The sequence below is a fragment of the Musca domestica genome, unplaced genomic scaffold (assembly GCF_030504385.1).
Source record: "Musca domestica strain aabys unplaced genomic scaffold, Musca_domestica.polishedcontigs.V.1.1 1, whole genome shotgun sequence".
In the NCBI taxonomy this organism is placed as follows: Eukaryota; Metazoa; Arthropoda; class Insecta; order Diptera; family Muscidae; genus Musca; species Musca domestica.
The window spans coordinates 22,987,588-23,008,779 of NW_026712114.1; the positions used below are offsets into that span (position 1 = coordinate 22,987,588).

At 34.9% G+C, this 21,192-nt stretch overlaps 1 protein-coding gene across 2 annotated transcripts in view; it reads left to right on the forward strand.

The window, feature by feature from the left end:
* LOC101893073 (1-aminocyclopropane-1-carboxylate oxidase) overlaps positions 1-21,192 on the forward strand; it is a 51,966-nt gene that overhangs the window by 15,830 nt on the left and 14,944 nt on the right. The window contains exons 1-2 of one of the 2 annotated variants that reach the window (XM_005180993.4): positions 1,357-1,893; positions 2,110-2,351. In XM_005180993.4, coding sequence (XP_005181050.1) covers positions 2,267-2,351 — 85 coding nt within the window. In that variant the 5' untranslated portion in view covers positions 1,357-1,893; positions 2,110-2,266. Of the gene's footprint in view, positions 1-1,356; positions 1,894-2,109; positions 2,352-21,192 lie in introns of those variants that run through there. The other variant, XM_005180992.4, reaches the window with a different exon arrangement.

Consider the following 21,192-nt stretch of genomic DNA (forward strand, 5'->3'; position numbering starts at 1 on the left):
AACCTGAAGGTGGTATTTTGCCCATAAAAGGCCTGTTGATGGACTCCAGCTCATAGTCTTCGATTCATTGAAGACCTTTTGATGGTTTTCAGTCTGTAGAAGACCTGTTAAAGGACTTATATTTATAGAAGACCTGTTAAAGGACTTATATTTATAGAAGACCTCCTGAAGGTCTTCTATCCATAGAATACCTGTTGAAGGTATAGAAGGTCTTCCGTCCATAGAAAACCTATTAAGTGTCTTCTGTCCATAGAAGGCCTGTTAAGGGGCTTATATCCGTAGAAGACATCTTGGAGGGACCTAAGAAGATCTTTTGAAGGTATTCTATCCACGACGTCCTGTAAAGGTTTTCGATTTATGGAACGTCTTCTGTCATTACTCGGTTGAATCTCTTCTGTCTTCAGAAGACCTGTTAAACATCGTTGCTCCATAGAAGATCTGCGAAAAATCTTTGATTCATAGAATACGTGTTTGAGGTCTTCACATAAGACCTGTTGAAGCTGTTCGGTTCATAGAAGATCTGTCTGTCCACAGATGACCTGGTAAAGGCCTTCGATCCATAGAAGACCATCCCAAAGTATTTGGTCTATGGAAACCCTGTTCAAAGTATTTGGTCTATAGAAGACCTGTTAACTATCTTCGGCCATTGGATACTTTTCAAGGGCCTAATTTCCATAGAAAATCTTTTACAGGTCTTCTGTCCACAGAATACTTGTCTCAGGACCATAGAAACCCTGTGAAGGTGTTGAAGCTCTTCAATATTCTCTTTCTAGAACCAAAGAATTGTCTTTCTCTGGAAATTCATAAAAAATATTTATATTTCTTATTAAGATTGTCAATTTTTTCCGCTACTTCCACCGCCTTCCGTTCATAGCACTTCCCCCGCCGAGTAAGTGTGAATGTGTCATTATTATATCTTAGTGACTAGATAAATTGATAATGTAATCAACCTGCAAAGTGTGATCGATAATGAGTAAATACACAATAAGATCATTCTTTTATTTGCTCCCTCAATCTTTCGAGGCGATCGATAACATTTCGAATGAACTTTACTGAGTGTGACAGTGGGGTTAACCCCCACCGATGTTGGTGGCGGCAATAGAGGGGTGTGTGGTATATGGGGTTGGTTGTTAGACGAAAGACTATCATCTGAGTGGTTGGCACAAAAATAATAGAATACAAATAGATGATGAGACAGTGGTAATTTTTCCCCCGTTTGGCTAGCACACATATAGAGAGCGAGAGGGAACTGATTGCCATACCGTCATGAGGGGAGACCAAAGAGTTTTCAGTTGGCTCGTTGTTGTCGTAGACGTCGCGCGTTGACGTATCACAAAAATTCGTTATAAACATTTTTAACATCGTCAGCTTTAGTTATCGCTCGAACAGCGAACGTTGTAGAATTGAATTTTTTAAAACGCTGCTTGTACCGGTGCATTTTTTGAATACAAAAATTAATTTGATATTAAATCTTAACGGTTTGAAAATTTTAAAATACGGCAAAAATATAAATTTTGTGAAATAAAAAAGGAGTGAATTTTTAAAACTAAAACAAATTTATGTTGGAAAAGTTTTGGTTTTTTTGGAATTTGAGAAGAAAAAAAATGTTTTGAAAATAAATATAAATCTTGATAAATTATAATACCCCGCCGCCCATTGAATGTCGTTGTTGTTGTCATCGTTGATGTACAGATGCTCTAAATTGCAGCACATGATAAGTGCAAACAAACCTGTAAAAAAAGTTATTTTCTTGTTGGTGTTGTTATTGTTTTATTTAACTGTCGCCTGTTAACCAAAGTACGCAGTTAATTGCGTCAAAAGTACCCGGACAAAGCGAGAGCGCGAAAAAATACTTAAAAAAATAATAACTAAAATAAATAACAAAAGATTAAGGTAATAATAATGTGATGCAAAAAAGCAAAACAGGCCATTAGGGAAAAGTTTTAGTACAATTACTTATTTTGTTCTTCTTGTTGTTGTTGTTGAATATATAAAAATAAATTATATTTTCTTGATGTTTTGTCCTGCCTTTTTTTACTTAAGGTGATTTATTTTTATTTTATTTGTGATTAATAGTTTTCTGTTTTTGTGTTCTGTTTTTTCTTACAGCATTTGAAATTCTGTTACCAAACCAAGAAATTTGGTTTTTTATCCGACAGTAGTGCAGTGCGGCGCAGTCACACCGAAGATAATTTGTATCTTTTGTTTCTCCTTTGAGAAAAGAAAACTAAAAACAAACACACACACACACAGTAACTCTGACAAAATGTTGAAAAATAAAACAAATGAAGAAAAAGTCGACACATTACTGGCCAAAAGTTTGGTGCCCATCATCGATTTGGCTCATTGTGGTAAGTTGTTATAAATTAGGAAGATGATTTAAAAAATTGTATTTTAAAAATGATTTCAGAGCAAAGGGGGAATGGAAATTCATTAGTAATGAAAAACCAAATCTAAGTCGATTTTGCTGATAAACCAGCAAGCAAACGATGGTTTATATTTAGGTTAAATCCCAAAATTTTGGTAACTCATGTTATCCCATTTTGGTGTGAAGATAGCAAAGAAAAATATTCCTGCTGAGTTTATATTTTGAGTACCAGATATACAACAAGTAAGCACATATATAGTCGTGCGGGGCCGACCATGTGATACCCTACAACACTATAATATGTTAGAAGCCCACTTATGTGTATTTTGGAAGATTTCGCTTTTAAAATTATGTCTTAGAGCACTACCCAAATATTACCCTTAGCTTTTTGATCTGGGGCATTTTCACGCATTCCGTTGTGTTGTTAGTTGTCGTGGTCCACTTTACAGCTAAATATAATCCGATGGTCGTCCAAAATGCTAGAAATTTTCCCTGTCCTTAACTCTCTTCTCAGGCGTGTCGATTGGCTTCAATTTTGTGATCAGGAAAATTTTCTATATATTTTTCATCTCCAAAAGGCTTCTATTCTGGCTCTAGCCCACCTCCATTCGAAATTTCGTGAATATCGGGCCGTAATTGTGACCTGTAGAGTGATTACAAATTAACATGGACATGCGGACAGACGGACGGACATATATAGCTATAACGACTCAGGTCGGCGAGATAGGAAGATCCATATATACCTTTCTATGAGGGAAACCAATATATCGGGGTGTTTCATAATTTTTGGCTCAATCAAACTTATAATACCCCCAACACATAATGTTATAGAGTATAATTAATTGGGTTGAAAATTTAATTTTTATATTCAATATTTTGCAGATTAAGTATCCATTTTGGTGTGAAGATAATTGAGAAAAATATAAACTCAGCCGGAATATTTCTCTTATTTTAATATCTTCACACCAAATCTTGGCAACAATGTCAAGAAAATGTTACAGAATTTTACACTGCATGATTACACTGTGCGACAAAATCCAATTTTTTCAAGGATTACGGGAAAATCCTGTAATTTATTAAATTAGAGCTAACAAGTAAAACAGAAGCAAGTTCGGCCGGGCCGAGCTTTGAATACCCTCCACCATTTGGGACGAATTTAGAAATTTTCAAAAAAAAAAAAAACAAATAAATAAAATCCGTCAAAAATTATGTTAAAATATAAATATAGCCATTATATTTGGGTCTATACGAAGAAGTGGACCTGCATAGGCCGTTTAAATATTCAAATACGAAACTTGAAAAAATCCGGCGAATGACGTTGCTAAACTAATTAAAATACCGCATATAGGGAGGCACTTTTATATGAGAGCTATACCAAGACCTGCATAGACTGTAGTACATATTAAAAAATTCTAATACGAAATATATGAGACAATTCTGAAATGGTTCGAAAAGTAAAGAAGCGACTTTATTAAAACCCGCGTCATATGGCCGAAAAATGGCTCGTGAGCTGAACATATCGCAATATTTCCTTTGGCAAATATTGAAAAATGAGGTCGGGGCAAAGCCACTGAATTTCCGAAAAGTGCGAAAACTTACACCGCAACAGACAGAAAATAGACTCAAACGAGCTAAACAGCTGCTTTGCTTGGCCGAAAGTGGCGAACTGCCGAATTTGGTTTTCTCCGATGAGAAAACATTCGTTGTCCAGCAGTTTTTAAACAAACAAAATGATCGTGTTTACTTGCCAAAGAGGTCAGCTGAAAATGTGCTCCTTCGGTTGGCCACGGTTGATGTGGGCCGCCTTTACAGCCGATGGTCGTGGCATCAGAATAAATACCGAATGTTATCGTGAAAATATTCTGGAGGGTGTATTAAAGCCTTGGGCACGCAAATATATCGTTCTATCAGCAGAAATGGTTCGAAGAGTAAAGAAACGACATGATCGAAACCCAAATGATCGCAGTGGCCAAAAAATGGCTCGTGAGCTGAACATATCGCAATATTCCATTCGGCAAATATTGAATAATGAGCTCGGGATAAAACCATTGAAATTCTGAGAAGTGCATGAACTTACACCGCAACAGAAAGAAAATAGACTCAAAAGAGCTACAGAGTTGCTTCCCTTGGCCGCAAGTGGTGAACTTGGTTTTCTCCGATGAGAAAACATTCGTTGTCCAGCAGTTTGTAAACAAACAAAATGATCTTGTTTACTTGCCAAAGAGGTCAGCTGAAAATGTGCACCATCGGTTGGCCACGGTTGACGTGGGCCGCCATAACAGCCGATGGTTGTGGCATCTGAATAAATGCCGAATGTTATCGTGAAAATATTCTGGAGGGTGTATTAAAGCCTTGGCACGCAAATATATCGGTCTACGTTTCTGTATAGCCCCCATATAACGGTACGTCCCGATATTCGGAATTTTGATGATTTTTGCCACATTTTTCCACGGATTTATCCAAAAATGTATGTTTGTATGTAATAATGGGTTCTATTTCCGGTGGCGAAACATTGTATGTATAGGTCCACGTTTTTGTATAGCCCTCATATAACGGTACCTCCCGATATTCGGAATTTTGATGATTTTTGCCACATTTTCCACGGATTTTAATATAAATTGGTATTTGTAGTTCAAAAATGGGTTCTAGTTCCGGTGGCAGAACATTGAATATTTAGGTTTCCATTTTCCTATAGCGCACATATACCTATACCCACCGATATTCGATATTATCCAAACGGTCTTACTCGTATTTGTAGTTTCATGTGGAACACATTTGAATTCAGATACTTTTATATAAAAATGTTTTTTTTTTACCCAACGGTGGAGGATATTAAAAATTCGCCCCGGCCGAGCTTAAGGTTGTTTTTACCTGTTTTACATCTACTTTCATAATCTGCTGCATTTTTCCTGGATTATTTCCTGTGTATTCAGAAGATTATCTTTCTCGAAGCAATATGTATTTATAAATAAATAAATAAATATTTTTTCAAATATTGTAGATAAAAGTATTCTATAAATTTCCCCTGACATTAAGGTAGAACTATTTGTATAATTTTGTTTTTGTTTTTTGTAATACTCAATGGAGGTATTTTCCCTACCTACAATTCCACTTCTTGAATTTTCTTATCTTGATGGTTTCATTCCAAGGCAATTTTCTTTCTTTCTTTGTGATATCAAACCCAAACCAAAGATTTAATTTTTTTTATGAAAAATATTTAAATAGAAACAATGAGACAGCAGTACTTGACATAACGTAAACTCTGCGTAAGCTTCTAATTTACGATATTTGATAGCAAAGGTGGTAAAGTCTAGAAACGATAAAACAAAACAAAAAAATATATACATATCAACAATAGAATAATGCATTGCAAATCATCGAAAAACCAAATTAGAAAAGTAATCAAAAAAATATAATATTTGTTAAATTTTCAAGGTCCCCTTGACATCGTGGAGAACAAACATCTTCACTCACCCGGAGAAGTTCAACGACTTACGCTCGTTGAAGAACAGTCAAATGAAAGAAAAAAATATTAAATTATAACGGCGCCATAGACTTGACAATTAATTTTCGAGCCAAGTCGAAGGTTTCGTTTAACGAAACTAATAGTATTTAAATAAGCAATTTTTGTTTATTAAGTTTTCGGTTCGATACAAGTTCAGTACCAATTTATAGTGATCAGATACTTTATTCTTTCATCTGACTCAAATCAACTAGATTGCAAAATAGATGCCTAGTAAGAATGAAAAAAAAAAAAACGAAAAAACAGCTGGTTGTTGTTTGCTAGCCATTAATTAAAACAAATATACAAAAAAAAAATAAAATAAAATAAAATGATATGGAAAACAAGTTTTTTTTTTTTTAATTCTAGTAAGGAACACCTTTTTAAGAATTTTCGTTGTTGCTGTTTTTAAACAATGACAAAAGATTCTAACGATTATGCCCAGGTGAAGTACACCTATGAGTCGGGTACTCCTCTTAATATTGATGTGTGTAGCGTGGTGTTTAATTATATTCATTAAAAATAATTAGTTGCAATCGCAAATGAAAAAAAAAATAAAACAAAAAACCGGCATTTTCAATTATTTAATGACAACTATTTAGAGGGTGATTCACTAATTGTCAAGACCCATTACCCTTTAAAAAAATGTACACACACACATTCAAAACTCTGTATAAACATTCTTAGTTATCTCTTTTTTGGAATTTGTTATTGCAATGACGGGCAGACTTCTTCAAAATTTAACGTCAACGGAATTCTTAAAATTTTAGAAACACCCAGAAGTGACTGCTGATAAGAACGGTAAAATTTGGGAAGGAAGACATTAAGCCCCCCAAAGTCTAAAGGGATTTAATATCAACAAATTAGTGATATGTAGTCGGAAATTGAAAACGTCATTATAGAGAAGCTAATAACAGTAAACAAATTTCACATTGGAGAGAATTTGGAGGAATCAAAAAACAGAAATTATTGGAAACAATTAAAAAAATTCATACAGGGTGAGATGAAAAAAACTGCAACCAACTTCACAGATCTGTCATTTTGAAGCCACTCATCCGACAGCTGTTAAAACTATTCCAGTGACAGCTCACTATATTGCTTACAAGCGTACAAAAGCATTTTGGTGAGAATTTCCACAAAACAAGATTTTAGTGATGTAATTCAAGCGGGATAGTGTGATTTCTTTATATTTGGCTGGAAAACCATCGCTCGATACCGTGATACTGCTGCCGTGGCCCTACGTCAAGGAAGTGGACGGAAGAAAACAGCAACGTCTCAGCGTCTCAGTGGCCGAAAAATGGCTCGTGAGCTGAATATATCTCAATATTCCATTCGCCAAATATTGAAAAATGAGCTCGGGGTAAAGTCATTGAAATTCCAAAAAGTGCAAGAAATTACACCGCAACAGAAAGAAAATAGACTCAAGAGAGCTATTTGGTTTTCTTCCATGAGAAAACATTCGTTGTCCAGCAGTTTGTAAACAAACAAAGTGATCGTGTTTACTTGCCAAAGAGGTCAGCTGAAAATGTGCACCTTTGGTTGCCCACCAGAACTCAACCGTCGGCCATGATGATGGTGTGGGCCGCCATAACAACCGATGGTCGCTCTTCGCTCGTATTCATCGAGCGTGGCATCAGAAGAAATGCCGAATATTATCGCAAAAATATTTTGGAGGGTGTATTAAAGCCTTGGGTACGCAAACATTTTGGTCACAGACCTTGGACATTCCAACAGGACTCAGCACCATCGCACTCAGCACACGCCACCCAAGAATGGTTACAAAATGAGGTTCCTCGCTTCATTTCCAGCGCACAATGGCCACCAACAGCTCCGGATACAAATTCGTCTGGAGTATTTTGGAAAGCAAGGTTGGCACTAAAAAACACCAAAGTGTTGACCACCTCAAGCAAGCGCTTCGCCGGGAATGGGCCAAAATACCACAGCGCAACATTTGGCCAGCGCGGTTTCGTTAGCCGTTTGAAGGCCATAATTCGAGCCAAACGTGACAAATTCCAACAAATGTAAACTTATTCTAAAATATGATCCTATTTCCGACATTTTTTGCTTCAATTCAATAAAATTTTTAAAAAAATGTAAAAATTATGGCGTTTGATTTTGTTGCAGTTTTTTATCCCACCCTGTATCTTAAATTCCAAGGCGTACAAACTTTATTTAAAATTTCGCAACATTTTTTTTCGGAATTAATAAATTTCGCAATTTTTATTAATAAATTTTAATCAGCATGCCCTCCTTCTTTTGTTTTAAAAATACCAAAAATAACAAATTTTCGACAAAAAAAATTCATTCACAACCATTATAAATAAATTCTGAAATTCACAAATTTATAATGGTCAATATGTTGGTCATAAATATTTGGTGCCTACTTCCCATAATAATAACAAGACAATATAAAAAACGGACAACAAACAAAGAAAAAACAAATAACAACAACTCCATTTAACGGTTCAAATGTGTACGTCATCTTGTGGCCAATATTGCATTCAAGTTTTGCATGATTCAGTTGAAACCAGTTACAACCAACGGCAACGAGATACAAGAAGTTGCTAATGAATATTGAATGGTTCCGATACGCCATGGCCCAAAGCATGTAAATACGAATGCGCGTCACCGAATTCATTGAATTGTTTAATTATTCAGTTTTAAAACTGAAAAAGTTATGTTTTCTGTAAAACTTGAATCATTTAATAATTTAATGTAATTTGTTATGTTTCCATATGGAATTTTGAAGATTGAAACCAAATAACCTCCAAATTTATTCAACTGATTTGAATAATTTGGATAATTCAAAATTGATTGCTGGTCAACAAATATGTATAAAATATTTACCTAACTTGAAATACACAGAACAAGGATAGTTTACTCTTGACGTGAATAATTTATACTTAACACAATTTTATCCATAAGATGAATTATCCAAAAGACGTAGATTAGAAATTAATCTACAAATTGTGTTGAATTTTTTAAAAAACCTGGATAATTGATTTATTCACATATCGTGGATAATTAATTTATCCAGATGACTAGATAGCTAAATTATCCTCAAAAGGTTGACAATGTATTTGTCTACAAAATTTGGATAATTTATTAATCTGCAAATCGTGGATAATTTATTTATCCACAAAACGCGGATAATTTATTTATACACAAAACATGGATAATTTTTTTATCCACAAAACGCGGAAAATGTATTTATCCACAGAATATGGATAACTCTGTGCTACACAAAAAGTAGTTACGGGGAATATGAAAGTAGAGCTATAAAAGAAGACACGTGTATCAGGATTTTGAACGTTTACATCGCGATTTAACCCAAAAGGAAGACTTGTCCCTTCCCCCTTCTTCTGGAATTCAGATTAAAATTCCTCGGAATCAGTGTTTTGTTTTGCCATATAATGTCGTCAGCAATATTGCAGATAAAAATTCCAGAATATTTTGGACGGAAATGGTAACACTCAAGCGAGTCATCAAAGGAGTCTTTTTGGTCCTCTTTTTGAAATATGGTAAAAAACTTTGTTTAAACGGGATTATAGCTAGTCAAAATATTCTACAAAATTATTTGTCATAAAATTCTACTGAAGGTCCTGGAAGAAGTCAAGCGTCTAAAGCTTACCGGAATGCAAAAAATTCGAAACGAATTTTGAAATTTTCTAAAAAAAATTAAAAATTCTCCTTAAATCTCAAAAATATCGAATATAGGGAGTCTGTACGAAGACGTGGCACATTTCAAAACCAAATCCAAATCTTCAAACAATTCCGGTGAATAATGTCGCAAATACATCAAAATACTTAATATAGGAAGACCCGTAAATGGGGACCTGCATAGGCAGTTTTCTGTCACAGATTGGAGTAAACATTACGTGCAAGTGCAAGCACGAAATTTAAAACGATTCCGGTGAAAAATGTAGCTTAAATTATCAAAATACGGAATTTAGGGAGGTACCGAAATGTGGGGGCTATACGACGACCAGAACCTGCATAGACAGTCTGTCTACATTTTCAATACCATAAGTCTTGCAAACCAAGCACACATCTGCTTAAAATATTATCAACCTACTTCATTTTGTTCGGAAGTAAGAGTGATTTCCGCAGGCGGATGGAATGATAGACGGGAGGACTTAAATCGACAAGAATTTTAAAATTTTATCAATCTACTTCATTTTGTTCAGAAGTTAGAGAGATTTCCACAGGTGGACGGACTGATAGACGGGAGGACATAAATCGACAAGTATTTTATGCTGATCAAGAATATACAGGGTGAGATAAAAAAAACTGCAACAAAGTCAAACGCCATAATTTTTACATTTCTTTTCAAATTTTATTGAATGAAAGCAAATGTGTCGGAAATAGCATCAAATTTTAGAATAAGTTTAGATTTATTAGAATTGGTCACTTTTGGCACGAATTATGGCCTTCAAACGGCCACACGCTGCGTGAATGTTGCAAACTGCTCATCGGAGAAACCCAAATTCGGCAGCTCACCACTTTCGGCCAAGCGAAGCAACATTTTAGACTCAAAAGAGTCTATTTTCTTTCTGTAGCGGTGTAAGTTCTTGCACTTCTTGGAATTTCAATGGCTTTACCCCAAGCTCATTTTTCACTAGTTGCCGAATGGAATATTGCGATATGTTCAGCTCATGAGCCATTTTTTGGCCACTGCGACGCGGGTTTCGATCAAGTCGTTTCTTTACTTTTCGAACCATTTCTGCTGATGTTGCTGTTTACTCCCGTCCACCTCCTTGACGCCAGGTTACGTTACCAGTATCACGGTAACGAGCGATGGTACGAGACATAAAATATTTATTCACATTTAAATACTGGGGTGCTCTGATGGCAACCACTTATGGTTTTCCAGCCAAATATAAAGAAATCTCACTATCGCGCTTGAATTTCATCACGAATACCTTATTTTCTGGAAAATTCTCAACAAAATGCTTTTGTACGCTTGTAAACAATATAATGAGCTGTCACTGGATTATAACAGATAATCCATTATAATAATTGTCCATTATAATAATTGTTATAATATAACATATTATAACAGCTGTCGGACGATTAACTTAGAAATGATGGTTGACTTAGAAATGAAGTTGGTTGCAGTTTTTTTTATCTCACCCTGTATAGTTTGAGATATATGTTACCATATTTAGGAAAGAGCTTGGAAATTTGTAAGGATATCTTCTGTATCAATTTTTCGATAAACTTGGATATTATTTCCTCAAAACGCTTAATTTATTTTCAAAATAATTTAGATATTTTTTCTTATCCAGCTCTCTCTCTCTCTCCATCCACCCTAATACGCATTTTCAAATTTTATCCATCATTAGTCAATTGATACAATCAATTATTCATTTGATTGAACGGAAAATAATTAGCAATCATTAGCTAAACAGAATCGAAACGAAACGTATCGTCAAACAAGAAAAAACGCAAAACAAAATCAAATGAAATGAAACAAACAAACAAATAATCAGTCCAAACAACAATCCAGTACCAACAATAACAGCATCCAAAACAACAACATCATTACCGCCAAACAACATCGTTGCGATACGGTATTGAGTGATGGTTGACAAATTTAATTTTTGGTTTTGTGTAATTGAAAATTATTCGTGAATTGCTAATTTCCGATAAAAATGAGACTAACGAGAGGAAAACATCAACGAGAATAACAACAACAGCAACAGCAATCGAGTGGTAACATTTGGATCATGACAGATGGCTAAGAGAGCGGTGTCATGGGGACCAGAAATGATTACGCTTTTGCTGCGAAACATCTATGTAACAATGAGTGTGTGTGTGTGCAGCGGCAGCTTGTTTGTATGGTCAACGATTGTCAACAACAACTTATTTAGTTATGCCATTCGAATCTATGGTTGTCTATGAATTATGGGGGCCAAGGAGCAAATTGTTTAGGGGCAGAAGACATACAATCGGAGCATGTGTGCACCCCAAGCGCACACACACAAACTCGCCAGCCAGACAGTAATGCAAATATTGAGACAACTAAATTGTACAAGCATTACATATCTGTCGCTTATCACCGAAACGAGTCTACAAATTTTCCTACAAAGCTCCATGTTTTGCTTCTCTTAGTCATAAACTGGAGCAAATCATCACTGTCGAGAAGGTCAGTGTGCTATGTGAGTAGATTTCCATAGCAGACATATTGTTTCTTTACAGTTATTTGGAGTTGAAAAAGGTATTAGGAAAATATTTGCATGAGATTGAAGTGTTGGATGCTGAGCTAAAATATTTAATAGGTTTTAAGAGAGACAGTAACATCCTCTGAGGAAATTAACAAAGAAACACCATGTTTTACTTTGTGATTTATAGGTTTATGGTTGAGATTTAAATTCGTTGTTTTTGCTACCTGACGTTAAACAATGTCAACATCATAATTTAGCGAATTTTTATGTCTAATACGTGTTGGAATGGAACCGAGGCGAACTCTTTAATATTAAACCAGTAAAGAAAGGCTGAAAGTCGGACGGGCCGACTTTATAAAACCCTACACCCCTTCGCATATTTAGTAGAGCCTCATATAACAATTAAAAAAATATAATAGATCGGATGAACAATGTATATGGGGGCTATAGTTCTATCTGAAACCAAAATTGACATACTTGTTTCTAGGCTTAATGTGGTCGTAAGGCCCAAATTTCATCTCGATAAAATTTGGGAAAGGTATTTCTGAGCTGTATTTGATATATTTCCCCAAATATCGTTGTGACAGTGTGCATTTTACGGCTGCGGAGTACAAAAATATTAATTTGGTAGTACACAAAAAGAGGCAAATCGGACAAATATATATTGGAGCTATATATAAGTTTTGACTGGTTATCTCCAATTTTAATGGGGTTCTTCCTTAGGTCAAACAAATGACTTGTGCAAAATTTCATCTGGATCGGGCAATAAATGCGTATTTTATTTACAAAAATACATTGACAGACGAATGGACATGCATAAATCGACTCAGAATGTGATTCTATGCAGATCTTCAAAAGGAACTATGGGTCTATCTCGTTTCCTTTGGCTGTTACAAACAAATTCACAAAGACACAATACCCCGACCACCTTGTGGTGTAGAGTATAATAAAATTTATCCATTTCCTATTCAGGGTCTGCCTAAAATTATTTTTTTTAAATACTGAATATTTTTCAGAATTATTTTTTTATTTGAAATACATTTTTTTTTTTCATAAATAGCTGCCTTGGCTGCACGATCAGTAACCTACACGATCAGTCCAATTGTTCACTAGCAACCTCAGCTCAGCGGTTGATAATGTAATTAAAAAAAAAAGGGCGTAAAACATCCATAGTAGTTTCGGCTTTGTAGCGCTGTCCTATTGAAATCTAATGTTGCCAATGTTCTCCTGTTCAATTTTTGTGAACAAAAATTCGTTTAACATGACCCGATAACGTAACGACCACGGCCATTTATGGCCCTGGACCAAAATCCGCACTTAACAGTGATTCGTTCTGATAATACTAATTTTCTTTCAAATCAGACATGAGCTAAGTGTTGCTATTCACAAAACAAATACTAGTTGATAACAAACGGGCCGAACTTTCAATACCCTCCACCATTTGGAACGAATTTGGAAAATTTCAAAATCAAATCCGTTAAAAATTCTGTAAAAATATTAAAAATAAGGAATATAGCCGTTGTATTGGAGTCTATACGAATACGTGGACCTTCATAGGCCATTACAATATTCAAATACGAAAGTTGAAAAAAAAAATCGTTAAAAATGTAGCTAAAATCATTAAACTACCGCATATTGGAAGGTACCGATATATGGCAGCTATACGAAGACCTGAACCTACATATACAATTGTCTGTCACAGGTTGAAGTACCCATTAGGAACTCTAAATACGAAATTTGGAACAACTCCGGTGAATAACGTCCGTAAGCTCGTAAAAATAACGAATATCGGGGGAACCGTTGTATGGGGGCTTTACGATTTAAGTGCTTAACAAGTAAAAAAGCAGTAAGTTCGGCCGGGACGAACTTTGAATACCCTCCACCATTTAGAACGAATTTGAAATTTTTCGAAAAAGATAACATTTTCCAAAAATTCTGTTAACATTTTAAAAATACCGAATATAGCCGTTATATTAGGGCCTGTACGACGTGCACCTACATAGGCATTGTTTGTCACAAGCCATTACCATATTCAAATTCAAAACTTGAAATATATGGTGAATAATGTAGCCAAACTCATCAAAATACCGTACATAGGGAGGTACCGTTATATGGAAGCTATACGAAGACCTGGACCTGCATAGACAATCTTCTGTCACAGGCTGTAGCTTCCATGACGAACTTCAAATACGACATCTCAAACTATTTCGATGAGTATTGTACCTAAAATCATAAAAATACCGAATATAGTAAGGTACTTATATGGGGGTAATACGAAGACGTGGACCTGCACAGACAATTCCGGTGAATAATGTCGCTAAAATCATCAAAATATCGAATATCGGGAGGTACCTTTATATGGGGGCTATATGAAAACGTGGACCTACATGACCCATTTACGAACTTAACCTGCCTACTGGAAAAATAAACATGTGTACAAAATTTTAACCTTCTATCTCAATTCGTTAGAAAGATACCGTGATTACAACAGACAGACGGACATGGCTAAATCGTCTTAGAATTTTACGCTGATCAAGAATATATATACTTTGTGGGTCTAAGATCATTATTTCGATGAGTTACAAACGGAATGTCAAAATGTATACACCCTCCATAGTATGGTGGAGGGTATGGTTGATTGAATTTTCAGGCAATTTCATTGAAAAATGGAGCTAAAATCATCGAAATACCGAATATCGGGGGAGGGGGGGGGGTTGTAGGTTACCGTTGTATGGGAGCTATACGATTTCGTGGACCTATATAGGCATTACTCTTCCAGGGGGTAAAGAACTTATTGTGTGGATTTTCAGATAATTTCATTGAAAAATTTGGCTGCAATCATCAAAATACCGAATATCAGGGGTACCGTTATGTAGGGGCTATATGACATCGTGAACCGATATATCATCTTCGAACTTGACCTGCCTGCGGACAAAAGACTGATCAGTGCAAAATTTTAGCTTCCAATCTTTATTCGTTTTGACTCTAGCGTGATTACAACAGACGGATATAAAATTTTGTAGTATTCTATACCATAGCAAATTAGACAAGTATCCCTTGCTTGTGTTCCGGATCCACTTAACCTCAGCTCAAATTGTTCTTATTTAAATCCTAAATATTTATATTAGTTATTTACAAGCAAACTCAACATTGTTTTAATATTTTATAAACTTATTACGAAATGCTTGCACAATTAAGTAAACATGATAATCGCTTAACACTATCAGTGGCCCGAAGAGGAGGAGGAGGAGAGTATTTGCTAAAAATTGTTGGTTGTGAGTGTACAGTACATGCGAACGAGTTTGGGGTCGGTCGTTCGTTCATAAATTAGCATGTTTTTGCGCTTATTTGTCGTCCATATTTTGCTGAATGGATATCAGTTTTGGTTAGCTTGGGTTGTCATATATTATGCCACTATCTTTTCATCGACATCAGCAACTAGATCGGTTGGTCGGTGTGGTGCGTGCGTGGCCAGCGTTTAATAACACAAAATTTATAGATTGATTTTTGCGGTTGTTGTTTTTGTTAGGTTTATTATTATTAGTTGTTTATTAATTCGCATTTGTTAAGTCGTTGCTATTTGTTGTGGTTGTTGTTTTCCCCACTTTCCATTACCCTGCCTGAAATTCCTGCGCACAGGGTGTAATTGACTTCATAACGGTAATAAAAACTAAATGGTTTTATTGAAATTTATTGCAGCACACAGTTTCGTTTTGTAATTAAGTTTTTTTACTTAGCCAAGCTAAGCGAGATCCGAGGCAAAGGTTATACGGCACAGGTTTAGAGAGAAAAACGTTTGTTTTTTTTTTTTTTTTTTTAATTTCTCGTTGTACCAATTTGTGTTTTTTATTGCTATTATTTTCACACAAATATTGTTGTCAATTGAGTTTTGTTTTCAAAATGTGCTGTTGGTTTTTGTTGTTTCCTATCCAGCATTTGTTTTTAAGCTTTAGTGTTTTGATTTTGCACCCTGTTGCTGAGCTGAGAATATTATTTTCATGATTCCGCAAATATTGTTTATGTTTTGTTATTATTATTGTTGTCACTTGGGGATATTTCAATGGTTTCGAATTCTTATCTTGTTCTTGTTCTAAGCTCGTGCGTAGCTTTTTTTGTAGTAGCAGTAGTTTTGTTTTAATTACACTGGTCAACGATTGGCTTTTTGTGGGGAATCCGGTTTGAGTACTGGAAGTTAGATTTATGTATGTGGAATTGTGATTAAGAATATGTGACTCAATCAATGTGAGTCACAAAATATCCATGAATAAATAAGAGGAAAGTAGGGATAACACCTCTTTCCAAATTAGATTCAAATACTTCTATCCTGAAGCTATTTTGCTACAAGGCAATAAAAACTCTAAACTCTAATTTTTCATAACCTCCACCTTGGAACTTTGTAATTCCGTTTGTAACATCCCTAAATATTCGTCGTAGACTCCATAAAGTATGTATATTCATAATCAGCATAAAATTCGAAGTCGATTTAACGATGTTCGTCTGTCTGTTGAAATCACGATACAGCCCACATTATTTGACGTATAGCGTCAACAATTAGCAGAATAATTTGTATTGTGCCTAAGTATACCGGTACCTCCCGATATTCGGTATTTGAAGATTTTTACCTATTTTTTCACGGGTTTGTTTCAAGATTGGTATTTGTAGGCCATAATGGGTTCCAACTCGTGTGGCGAAACATTGTATGTATAGGTCCACGTTTTGGTATAGCCCCCACATAACGGTACCTCCCGATATTCAGTATTTTGATGATTTTTGCCAGATTTTTTCGCGGATTTGTCTGAAAATACCCTATGGTGGAGGTTATTAAAAGTTCGGCCCGACCGAACTGAATATTTTTTATTTGTTTTTCAATAATTAAAAATCCAGTAGATTATTAAAATCCACTAGATTATAAAAGCAGATCTACGTCGGATTTTCCACATTTTTTTTTTTAAATTAAGATTCCTTGGAATCCGCGCATATTAAGAAAATAGTGTATTGGCAATATTGCGAATATAATACGAGAATTGTATAATTTTGGTCCAATGTAACCCTCGTGGGAGACAAAAAAGTGGTCTTTTTGATATTTTTTGGAAAATATGGTTAAAAATTGTCTTTAAACGGAATCGTAGCATGTCAAAATATTATTTGGCATAAATATTGCTATAGACCCAGAATACATTTTAAGTTTAAATATTAAAAACGCATTTTAGGCATAATGCATATTTTAAAATGGTAACATCAAAGACAAAAATATTTTGATTCGAAAAAAAAAATCGAAATATGTTTAACAACTTTTTTAAACGGGATCAAGTAAGTCAAAATATTCTACAAAATTACCTGTCATAGAATTTGACTATAGGTCCCAGAATACTTTAAAATTCTAAATCTTCCCTAATAGACAGAAGTTTATTGTAGGGATAAAGGCTAGATTGAGTTTTAAGTTCGTAATGGGTACTAATGGGTCCATGTCTTAGTACAGCCCCCATACAATGGTATCTGTATGGGGGCTGTACTAAGACGTGGACCTGCATAGACAATTTTCCGTCATAGTAGTACCCATTACGAACTTTTTACCCTTTATTCGGTATTTTGATGATATTGGAGACATTATTCACCAGAATTGTTTCAAATTTCGTAGTTGAAGTTCGGAATCGGTACTTCAGCCTATGACAGAAAATTACTTATAAAGTTTTTTATTTGAGTGGTATTTTTCTTAGAAATTTGTTAAGTTTCTTCCAAAGGTTAGAGGGTATGAAAAGCTGCTCTTTTTCTGGTTTACCTACAAATTGATCCAAAAATGAGCTTTGTCGCTGAACACAATGTTTAGATAAAATATCGATTTGACCGAGTCCAAAAATTTCTTGCAGCAGATGATTTTGTAAGACTTTACACCTAAATTCTTCCGAAAAATTTTCCACGTTGTTTAGTAACGAAGGCCCAATTGATGAGCATCACTAACGTTGGCCGATACTGCTGCGATATTTTCATCAGTTGGCACTCTACGTAAGCTTGTTGGTGTCCAACAAAGTAAATTTAGTGCAAAATTTAGCCACAATAGCCCGAAAAATGGGTCGATTGAACTGACCATAAAATAGATGAAACGCGCGATGAACTTTCTTAACAAAAAATGCATTTTGGTAATAAAATTGTTCGTTTGTAAGACGATTCATGAATAAGTGATTGACTAAACTGATTGGCTGTTTAAACCAGTGTTGACAAAAAATTTAATGCTTAATAAATCACCCTTTGCTACTACTAATTATACACATATGTTAATCAGTACCATACTCCTAAATGTATGCAAGAAAAAAAATTAATATTTAATTTATTTACTAGTGACTCTCGCACTCCCCTTGACCAACGTGTGTAAATCACTCAACAGCATAGATGCCCAATGTAGTAGTATTGGTGAGAGCGACGAAATAACACTGGAAGAAAAGATTTTTCTATTCATTTTATTTAGTCGTCAACGAGATAGCGACGAAAGCACATGTGTGGCGGGTGTCGTCATTTTTTTTTTCTTTTTCTATATATATATATATATATATATATATATATATATATATATATATATATATATATATATATATATATATATAATGGAAATTATTGTTTTTTTCAGAAATAATTAATCACTATTCAATTTGCAATTAAAAAGTAATAAATAAATTTTTTTCAAAAACTTGTTGAGTCAACAGAGACTGAAGTGAAGTTTTTTGCACTCTTTGTTTTCTCATAAACAACTCCACACCAAGGAAATGTGTAACTCTGAAAATGGAAAAATGTCCCTTTCTCGACACGTTTGAATATTTTCTTTCATTTTAATGGCGAAAAAAAAACACTTCGCCCTATTATTTCAATAGTCTTTAATTATCTTATCAAATAAAATATAACAATAGGTTCATACATCGGTACCTAACCGATATTACATTTTTCACCCGATCTAGACTTAACACAATAATTTTTATAAGAAAGTTTTCTGATCCTAAATGAAGAAAATCGCGGTTGATATGTTTCGAAAATTAACACAGGCGGTATTAGACTGTCTTGCAATATGTCGTATTGTCGGAATAACAAAACCCACATTTTATATATAATTCATGCGACCCTTTCAGAGCGATTTCTAATTAGCCTATAATATTTTTATTTTTCACTTACCTCTGCGGTAAGGAAAAAATCATTTTACTTCAAAAGCGGTTTTAGTTTCAAATTACTCAAAGCTAACACTTCCAATAAAATTGCTGTTGTATAGTGCATTTGATTATTATTGCCATTGTTTTTTACATTTTTTCAACATACGTCACAAAGTTATTTACAATGATGTTTCTTCCTAATATAATGAAAAAATAGTTTATTTGTTTAAAAACAAATAATGATTTTTAATTAAATAATAAAAACAACAAAAAACCCCGAACACGCATAACTTGGCCGCGAAAAAACAAATACTTCAAATTGTTGTTTACATATCGTGAGGAATGCTCAATACTCATTTGTGGTTTACTACAACATGCATGTGTACATTCTTCATGTGTGCCCCCCACAAATCACCCGCGATAATCATGCATCAGTGAGTGACGTTTCAGTGGTGATTTTTTTAAACAATTAAAAAAAATGCTGTTACTACTTTGTTTTTTTTTATTTTTTTATATTTTCTGACGCCTTACATTGTTATTGTAGTGTGCGAGATATTGACAACGTTCGTGTCTAAAAATAGGTGTGTGTGTGCATGTGTGGTGATTATCACTATTTGATTTGGCGTTAGAGTAGTTTTCTCTTAACTTTCCGCCCGCCCAGTCGTTTGTCTCTTGGACGTCTGTCCATCCGTCTATCTATCAGTTGATCGTTTGATGACTAATGCCATTCATTATTTCATTGATAATTTTACAAGTCTATTTTAGATTTCGCCCTCCCCCCGAGTTGAATATACCCCACAAGCATATCAACGACACGAAAGAGTATCCATCAGCCTGCTCCGTACTCTAGCAGACATCAATACACCCAAGTATCGCAAATGAAGTGAACATGTGCCGGTATCGTGTTCGCTCGTATTTCACTTAGCAATCAAAATTGAAAAAAGCACACCAAAAACAATAACACAAAAAACCGCTTAAAAATTTCATGTGAAATTTTATTCGCCACCAACGACATGACAAAGCATTTGCAGCTTTAGAAAGATGCACTGGAAATGTTAATATCTTTAGGTTTTTTTGTTTTAACGAAGTGGGTTAAAATAACATGGGAGGTATTTACTAAAGATATGACGCAGAAGACGAAGAAGAAGAAATTGTATTGTGAAAGTGATCTTTGTTCGATAAACCAGCGTGAATCATTTCCTTTCCAAAGGAGAAGGAAGTCTGTTTTTTTTGTTGGAAAATATTTTGAAAACAAAATGGATTTTAAGTGATTTCGAGGACTGCGGATTCTTTATGTTGTCTTATAATGTTTTTCAAGGACTATAGCTAATGTGTTTTTACAAATTTCTCAGGTCTATTAGGGCTATAATAGTAATTTTTTAAAGAAGTGTTTTTCACGATCTGTAAATGACCGATTATACATGGTGTTAGAGTCATATGTAAAATGACTCTTTTATATTTTAGAGTTTCATAGCATACTTTAAGGAGCTCCAACAATTTTTGGAATAAGTTTAGATTTGTTCGAATTGGTCACCTTTGGCACGAATTTTGGCCTTCAAACGGCCAATTAAACCGTCACACACTGCTCGAATGTTGCGGTTTTTTGGCCCATTCCCAGCGAAGCGCTTATTTGAGGTGATCGACACTTTGGTATTTTTAGTGCCAAACTTGCTTTCCAAAATACTCCAGGTACAATAGTCCAACGGATTGGTATCCGAAGATTATCGTGACCATTTTGGGCTTGAAATGAAGCGAGGAACCTCATTTTGTAACCATTCTTGGGGGGCGCGTGCTGAGTTCGATTGTGTTGAGTCCTGTTGGAATGTCCAAGGTCTGCGGCCAAAATGTTTGCGTGTCCAAGGCTTTAATACACCCTCCAGAATATTTTCGGGAAAATATTCGGCATTCATTCTGATGCCACGGTCGATTAATACGAGCGGAGACAATGCTGGACAACGAATGTTTTCTCATCGGAGAAACCCGAATTCGGCAGTTCAACACTTTCAACCAAGCGAAGCAACT